The following is an 8861-nucleotide window of genomic DNA, read 5'->3' as shown; positions in this document are numbered from 1 at the left end:
TTGCCTTCACTGAATAAAAGGAATCAATTTTTTCAGAGGAATCCCAGATATGTCCACGATTACCGCACAATTTGGTTGCATCGTATACTTTGATTTAAGGGTTTAAAATATTACTGTTTCAGATTTTAAGCCTCAACTTTAGCAGCTGAACTAAACTTTTTAATACTTTTTTCAGATTATTTCCCAGTATCTAATATAGAGTATTATCCAAGTTTTTTAATTATTAAGTGTAATATTTTTAGATATTTTTAAATTCAGAAATATATTTTGAATTATATAATAATATATAATTTTAAAATTCTCAGTATAAAATGTATTTTCAAATTCGTTAATTATTCTGAATTGGGTAGTTAAAACATATTTTGAATTTTACACAAATTCAAAATATATTTCTAGTTCTTGCCATTCAAAAAGCTAATTAATAATTAATTTACACATTTATAAAACTCCATGAATAAACCACAAGGGAAGGAAAAAAGAAAATAAGCTTAAACTATTTTCCAACTCAAACTAATATCACGATTGTTCTTAAATGCTCAAATTTCCATTGATATTTTAATTTACATTTTTGCATGAACAAAATCAAGCAAAAGTATTTTGCATAACTAACATATTTTTTTATATACTGATATAAATTATTAATATACTATTTTTTAAATGAAGCATAAACTTACAACATACTTTTTATTCAAACATATGTTTATCATTTTTAATCTGTAGACTGCACTGATGGTACACTTGAAAGGAAAGAATAGAGAAAAACAAAGACAGAGAAAAATAAATAAACTGATTTGTTTTGGTATGAAAAAAAAAAGAAAAAAATTATAAATATTTACTTTCACTTTTTTATTTAAATTTCATCTTTTTAATTTTTTTTCTTCAGTCAAACATCTCCTGTATTCACCATCTTTTCTATTTGAATATCTTCTTTTTTATTTATTTTTTTCCTTCAGTCAAACATCTCCTATTTTCACCATCTTTTCTGTTTTTGTGTAGTACATTTCACTCCAGTTTGCTGAAAAACACACAATAGATGCGACTAAGGTTGTTCAAAGACTGTTGAGAAGATAATTCTTGAAAATAATTAATATATTCCCACAGAAGAGAATTTCTGGATTAGGACAAGCAAGTTGAGTGGAAGGCCTTAAGAAATGGAAATGTATGATGATAATCACTTATTTAAAATGAAACAGTTAAAAAAATAGTTTTCTCCCTCTGGTTTGAATCTGTTCCCAGTCAAAAACCCATCTTCAAGTTTTCACACAGTGTTTTTTGTCGGGAGGAAAACCACTCTCTTTCTCTCTCCATGTCTCAAAAATTTTGCCTTCTACCTCCTCACCACATGTCACTTTCCAAGTTTTCTTTTCTTCACAGAAGAAGCAAACTGAACATTAACCCACTCAAGCACCACCTGTTCCCTCTCTTACAAGATAAGACTAACACCCAACACAGCAATACTACTAAAAAGACCAACACCAACACCAACGTTAGTTAGTGTTCGACAGTATACTGTTCCTATCTCCGTCACAGACAACAAGAAGAATGAATAATAGCAATAGAGAGAGAAAGAGTTACGAATCAGAATAAAAAGAATAGAAGAAAAAAAAAGGGTGGCAGCAGGAGCAGGAGCACGAGCTCAATAAAAGCCAGGTAGAAGAAGAGTGTGAGATAATAAAGAAAGGGCAGTGGGGAGGTCTTATTTTCATCATACGTAAAGCTGAGGAATTCGAGTTTGAGTTTTAGCCATGTCACAGAATTCTGAGGAGATAAAGACGGTTGAACAGTGGAGATGGTCTGAAATGCAAGGCCTTGAGCTTATGTCCTCTTCTGCTCCTGTTTCTCATTCACATGAATCCAACTCAACATTGGAAGAAAAAAAAGAAAGGGTAATGGAGGAGGCTTCAGTAGCCAAGAAAGATGCTTCTGCTTCTAATGGTACTTGTAGTGGTGGTGGTGGGGATAAGAAGGGTGAGAGCATTTCTTCTGTTCGGTTTGGTGAGCTTTTCAGATTTGCGGATGGGTTGGATTACATTTTAATGGCAATTGGAACGGTTGGAGCATTTGTACATGGTTGCTCCTTGCCACTCTTTCTTCGTTTCTTCGCTGATCTCGTGAATTCCTTTGGTGCCAATGCGAATAACTTGGACAAGATGACTCAGGAAGTGGTGAAGGTAATGATATTACAATAACAACAAACTAAGCATGATTTGGTGCGTGATGGTTTTGGTGGATTTTGAGAGTTGGAGTTCTTTGTGGTTTTGTGTTTGCAGTATGCGTTTTACTTCCTGGTGGTGGGGGCTGCCATATGGGCATCCTCCTGGGCAGGTAAATTTCATTCTAAATTTCTAACCTCCGCTCTAAATTTGGATATTTTGTTTTTGGAATTTTAGAGGGTGTGTGAATGTCGAAAGAGGTTTGGTTTTGTTGCTGCAGAGATTTCGTGCTGGATGTGGACAGGTGAGAGGCAATCAACGAGAATGAGGATCAGGTATCTGGAGGCAGCGTTGGACCAGGACATTCAATTCTTTGACACCGAGGTTCGAACATCCGATGTTGTGTTTGCCATTACCAGTGATGCTGTTATGGTACAAGATGCCATTAGCGAGAAGGTGAAGCACAAAAACGCTTGCTTTTTGCATGGGATTATACTAGTTTTTGGGTGCCCAGGGTATTCTCAACGGAGAGACAAAATCTAATTTTTCTAGATACAGAGTTCATCTCTGACCACATATATAAAGGATATGTTTATCTTTGAACCATATATTACCATGATGATTTGATTATTGTTTAATGTGGTGACTGATTCTACTTTCTTTTTGTGCAGTTGGGTAATTTCATTCACTACATGGCTACATTTGTTTCTGGCTTTGTTGTGGGTTTCACTGCGGTCTGGCAACTGGCACTGGTAACCCTCGCTGTGGTCCCCATAATTGCAGTAATCGGAGGCATTCACACTACCACCTTGGCCAAGTTATCTAGTAAAAGCCAGGATGCTCTATCTCAAGCTGGTAACATTGTGGAACAGGTGAGACTTAAGGGACCCGACTCCAATCATTGTTTTGGTCTGTGTTTTTTTGTATCTGGGTGGTGATGATGTTGGGCTAAATTTGCAGACAGTTGTTCAAATTCGAGTGGTTTTGGCTTTTGTTGGGGAGACTAGAGCACTGCAGGCCTATTCCTCTGCGTTGAGGACTGCACAGAAGATTGGCTACAGGACTGGATTTGCAAAAGGAATGGGATTGGGGGCCACATACTTTGTTGTTTTCTGTTGCTATGCTCTTTTGCTTTGGTATGGTGGCTATTTGGTTAGACACCACTACACCAACGGAGGACTTGCCATTGCCACCATGTTTTCTGTTATGATTGGTGGACTGTAAGTACTGTTTCCGCCGCTTTTTCATGTTTTAGCAATCTCATCCACACATGACTCCTCTTCGCCTGCTGAGATAATACTTTTTGTTGTGTTGTAGGGCTTTAGGACAGTCTGCACCTAGCATGGCTGCATTTACCAAGGCCAGAGTTGCTGCTGCTAAGATTTTTCGTGTGATAGATCACAAGCCGGGTATAGACAGAAAGAGTGAATCGGGTTTGGAGTTAGAGAGTGTTACAGGACTGGTAGAGTTGAGAAATGTGGACTTTTCATACCCCTCTAGGCCAGAGGTTATGATCCTCAACCATTTCTCATTGAGTGTACCTGCTGGCAAGACCATTGCTCTTGTAGGTAGCAGTGGATCAGGAAAAAGCACAGTTGTGTCCCTCATTGAGAGATTCTATGATCCTTTTTCAGGTAATACAGTGAACTCATTTACAGTCATAGTCTTTCAATATCAAGTAGAGTAGACATTCAACTAGTTAATTGAGAGGTTGAAGTTGTGGTAGTTACGAGTTTGTAATGTAATTATGTGATCTGTGTGCCTGACTACACTGTTTGGCAGGACAAGTAATGCTAGATGGGCATGACGTTAAGACATTGAAGCTTAGATGGTTGAGACAGCAAATAGGACTGGTGAGCCAAGAACCTGCTTTGTTTGCTACCACAATTAGAGAAAACATACTCTTGGGTAGGCCTGATGCAGATCAGGGTGAGATTGAAGAAGCTGCCAGAGTGGCCAATGCTCACTCCTTTATCATCAAACTTCCCGAAGGCTATGAAACTCAGGTCAGTCAATTTAGACTACTGTTGCTTTGTGAATGAAGTTGGTCCAGTAAAAATGCGTATTTGTGGTGGTGGTTGATCTTGATCATGATTCATCAACAACTCCTGTAAAATCAGTCACACTTTTCACATCATTCAGATCAAGCATGCCTTGTTTCCATCACTGCTACTCACTTCGTATAAAATAATGTATAACATATTTTGCTGAATGGTAAAATTGAAAACACATCGTGTCATAATTGTTACGGTGGGAAACTAACTTTTAATGGAAAGAGGATAATGTCTCAAGAATTTATGGCAGTTGCGCTTGGTACAAGGAAGGAGTAAAGCCTTGTAATAGTAAAATGTGAACCCCAAGTATTCAGATCTTGACTTTTAGCATATATCAATGTTAAACATAAAATATATGCTAAACAGAAAACTTGGTAAGAAATAAACATTTATATTGAAAGAGGATAGTTTCTTCGATTTTATTGCAGTTAAGGTACAAGAGATGAGGAAAGCTTATCATAGAAAAATGTGAAACCCACAACCATACGGATCTTGACCTGGTTTCTTGTTTTTGTTGGACAATTCGGGAGTCTATAATTACACCCTCCATTATTTTAGTTAGTACTGATTGATTCGGTCAACAAGCAAAACCCATTATCTTTAACTCGAGTTTTTAAAAGTCAAAAGCCATGAAGTGATTGGTCATACAATGCATTTTACAAAGATTCAGAAGGTAACATGCTTAGGTCAACAGTCCATGTGCGGGATTCCAGAGGAATTGACATTTATTATTACTTTAAAGCCAAAAACTATCAATGCTTGAGATGCCCAGAAGAGAAAAAATAAGATTGACGTCAAACTCATTTTGGAAAAAAGATTAATACTTTGTGTTGAACTCAAACTCCTTTTTATTAATAACATAACAGAAGGTACCATAAAGTAATATGTGATAATGAATATATTAAAAATAAACTGCTCAGATTTCAGATAAAATATAATGCTGGAAGGTCACTTACCTTGTAATAAGACTTAGTAAATAACAGTTACAGTAGTTGAACCAGTATGGTAAAAAATGGAAATTATGTGAAATTGCAGGTAGGGGAGAGAGGCCTGCAACTTTCAGGAGGACAAAAGCAGAGAATAGCAATTGCAAGGGCAATGCTGAAAAACCCTGCAATTCTTCTCCTAGATGAGGCCACAAGTGCATTGGACTCAGAGTCAGAAAAGCTGGTTCAGGAGGCCCTTGATCGGTTCATGATTGGCAGAACAACTCTTGTAATTGCTCATCGCCTCTCCACAATTCGGAAAGCTGACCTTGTGGCTGTGCTTCAGCAAGGAAGTGTCACTGAAATTGGAACTCATGATGAGCTCTTTGCTAAAGGTGAAAATGGAGTCTATGCCAAGCTTATCCGGATGCAGGAGATGGCACATGAAACTTCTATGAGTAATGCCAGAAAGAGTAGTGCTAGGTAGCTTTCACCAATGTTGATCATAGGCATTCTTTTAATGCTCTTGTTACATGTAATAGATGTTTTAAGACGATGGTGTGTTCTTTTTCAGGCCTTCAAGCGCCAGAAACTCTGTAAGCTCACCCATTATAGCACGAAATTCTTCTTATGGGCGATCACCATACTCACGCAGACTATCTGACTTCTCTACATCTGATTTTAGTCTGTCCCTTGATGCATCACATCCAAATCACAGGCCTGAAAAGCTTGCCTTCAAAGATCAAGCTAGTTCCTTCTGGCGACTTGCAAAAATGAACTCTCCTGAATGGCTATATGCCTTAATTGGTTCTGTAGGATCTGTCGTTTGTGGATCCCTCAGTGCATTTTTTGCTTATGTTCTTAGTGCTGTCCTCAGCGTTTATTACAATCCAAACCACAGACTCATGATCCAAGAAATTGAAAAGTACTGTTACTTGTTGATTGGGCTATCATCGGCTGCTCTCCTCTTCAACGCATTGCAGCACTCCTTCTGGGATATTGTTGGTGAAAATCTTACAAAACGAGTGAGGGAGAAAATGCTTACTGCAGTGCTTAAAAATGAAATGGCATGGTTTGATCAGGAGGAAAATGAAAGTGCTCGAGTTGCAGCAAGGCTTTCTCTTGATGCCAACAATGTTAGATCAGCCATTGGAGATCGAATTTCAGTAATTGTGCAGAACACTGCACTCATGCTAGTTGCCTGTACTGCAGGGTTTGTATTGCAATGGCGCCTTGCCCTTGTTCTTGTGGCCGTATTCCCGGTTGTTGTTGCAGCCACTGTTTTGCAGGTTTTCTTTTTCTCACATTTCTTAGTAATCCAATTTTGTACTAGTCACTTATTATTTACAATAAATTTTGAGCAGAAAATGTTCATGACTGGTTTCTCTGGCGACCTGGAAGCTGCTCATGCCAAGGCCACTCAACTAGCAGGAGAGGCGATAGCCAATGTAAGGACAGTTGCTGCTTTTAATTCAGAAAGGAAAATTGTTGGCCTTTTCACATCAAACCTTGAAACTCCACTGCGGCGCTGCTTTTGGAAGGGACAGATTTCTGGAAGTGGATATGGAATAGCTCAGTTTGCACTCTATGCTTCCTATGCACTTGGTCTTTGGTATGCTTCTTGGCTTGTGAAGCACGGTATATCTGATTTTTCTAAAACAATCCGAGTTTTTATGGTTCTCATGGTCTCTGCTAATGGTGCTGCTGAAACCTTAACCCTGGCCCCTGACTTCATAAAGGGTGGTCGTGCCATGAGATCGGTCTTTGAACTTCTTGACCGAAGAACTGAGATTGAGCCTGATGACCCAGATGCTACCCCTGTTCCTGATCACCTTCGTGGTGAAGTAGAACTCAAGCATGTTGACTTTTCTTATCCAACTAGACCAGATATGTCAGTTTTTCGTGACCTCAGCCTTCGTGCCAGGGCAGGTAAAACTCTTGCCCTTGTAGGGCCTAGTGGCTGTGGCAAGAGTTCAGTCATTGCACTTATACAAAGGTTTTATGATCCAACATCCGGGAGGGTCATGATTGATGGAAAGGACATAAGGAAATACAATCTCAAGTCTCTTAGAAGGCACATTGCTGTGGTGCCTCAGGAGCCATGCCTATTTGCTACTACTATTTATGAGAACATTGCTTATGGACATGACTCAGCCACTGAAGCTGAGATCATAGAGGCTGCAACTCTTGCCAATGCTCACAAGTTCATATCTTCTCTGCCTGATGGATTCAAGACATTTGTTGGTGAGAGGGGAGTTCAACTATCAGGGGGACAAAAGCAAAGAATAGCAATTGCTAGAGCTTTTATGAGGAAGGCAGAACTTATGCTTCTTGATGAGGCAACAAGTGCACTTGATGCTGAATCTGAGAGATCTGTTCAGGAGGCCTTGGACCGTGCCTGTGCTGGAAAAACTGCCATCATTGTTGCACACAGGTTATCAACTATTAGGAATGCCAATCTGATTGCAGTGATGGATGATGGGAAGGTAGCAGAGCAAGGCTCCCATTCGCAGTTACTAAAGAATTACCCTGATGGGATCTATGCACGCATGATTCAGTTACAAAGGTTAACAAATAACCAAGTTATTGGAGTGGCCGCAGGATCAAGTTCTTCAGCAAGAACAAAAGATGATGAAAGAGAAGGCTAAGGGATATATCTTCCCTCACCTCCTCCCATTTAAGAATGTATCTTGTCTTTATGAATCTTATCTTACTAAGGAAGAATTACAGGATCAGATTGAAACAGATAGATAGAAGCAAAAGTCTTTTAAGAATATAAGGTTTTAATATATCTTTACAAAAATACATACCAAAAAAAAATATATACAAAACATTTATTTTCATTCTAACCCTTGTATATAATGTTTATGTCATATGAAGTATGTGACTAGGCTAGTAATGTGGGTACCACTAGTATAAAAAAAGGAGATACTAATGCATCTATTATGCTTCAGTTACAGAGAAATCGCAACATAATATGGCGTGGTGACATTTTTGAAATTTTTACGGAAGTATGTGTCTTGGTTCATTATTAACTGAAGCAATATGATGTATACGGTTTAGATTGTCATAGAGTTTGTGAAACTGACAACCAAAGATTTTTCAAGTGACATAAATCTTTCTACAAGACATATGGCCTCAGTTACCACAAAGAATCGTTGTCATAGGGATTGCTAAACTGTCAAGCAAAGACTTTTCAATTGACACAAATATTTGTGTAACATCAGTTATCTACAGAATCAAGGCTATAAATCTTGACATTCCCTTTATTCAGACTGACTTTTTAGCTATCCAAATATCTATGCAGGACTTTTGGTCTCGGTTATCTGCAAAATTGAAGTCTTAGTTACCCAAATATCATTAATGTCAATTTGTGTGATTTTAGAATTTATCACGTTAAAATAAACTAGGAAAAAATTATTTGAATTAGATGTTTGATATGGATGATAACACCTGTTAATTTTCTATCATTTTCTTCCATCAATAGAGAATTAATGAGGGTGGTGGTTGTGAATTAAGATCATGAGATGACATTTTTTATATTAAACTATTTCACACAAGTTGCCATCGACTAGTTATCTTATCATGGAAGTTGTAAATCTTCTGATCTTGAGTTCTGAATTGGATGCATGCGAAGATGCAACTTGTGGCTTAGAGAATAACATTGTTGATTTTAGATCATATGATTGTGTGGATGACATGGTAACTGAAAAGGATCTTGATGGAAC

The 8861-nt window shown here is 38.0% G+C and overlaps 1 protein-coding gene across 1 annotated transcript; it reads left to right on the top strand.

Moving 5' to 3' along the window:
- The first annotated feature begins 1273 nt into the window (after window positions 1–1273).
- LOC108326354 (ABC transporter B family member 1) lies at window positions 1274–7976 on the top strand. The gene is made up of 10 exons (XM_017559814.2): window positions 1274–2171; window positions 2271–2325; window positions 2434–2609; window positions 2825–3025; window positions 3114–3373; window positions 3471–3787; window positions 3936–4159; window positions 5243–5616; window positions 5708–6422; window positions 6498–7976. The coding sequence occupies exons 1-10, from the start codon at window positions 1746–1748 to the stop codon at window positions 7779–7781; spliced, it is 4032 nt and encodes a 1343-aa protein (XP_017415303.1). The 5' UTR covers window positions 1274–1745; the 3' UTR covers window positions 7782–7976.
- Window positions 7977–8861: the final 885 nt, after the last annotated feature.

The sequence above is a fragment of the Vigna angularis genome, chromosome 3 (genome assembly GCF_016808095.1).
Source record: "Vigna angularis cultivar LongXiaoDou No.4 chromosome 3, ASM1680809v1, whole genome shotgun sequence".
NCBI classification, from domain to species: Eukaryota; Viridiplantae; Streptophyta; class Magnoliopsida; order Fabales; family Fabaceae; genus Vigna; species Vigna angularis.
Note: the sequence above shows the minus strand (reverse complement) of the source record. Positions and strands in the feature narration are given on the sequence as shown.

Bases quoted from the DNA above. Each gene is read 5' to 3' on its own strand.
- LOC108326354 (XM_017559814.2), top strand. From the start codon at position 1,746: ATGTCACAGAATTCTGAGGAGATAAAGACGGTTGAACAGTGGAGATGG. The intron at 4,160-5,242 runs GTCAGTCAATTT...GTGAAATTGCAG, and splicing joins CCGAAGGCTATGAAACTCAG to GTAGGGGAGAGAGGCCTGCA. The intron at 6,423-6,497 runs GTTTTCTTTTTC...AATTTTGAGCAG, and splicing joins TTGCAGCCACTGTTTTGCAG to AAAATGTTCATGACTGGTTT.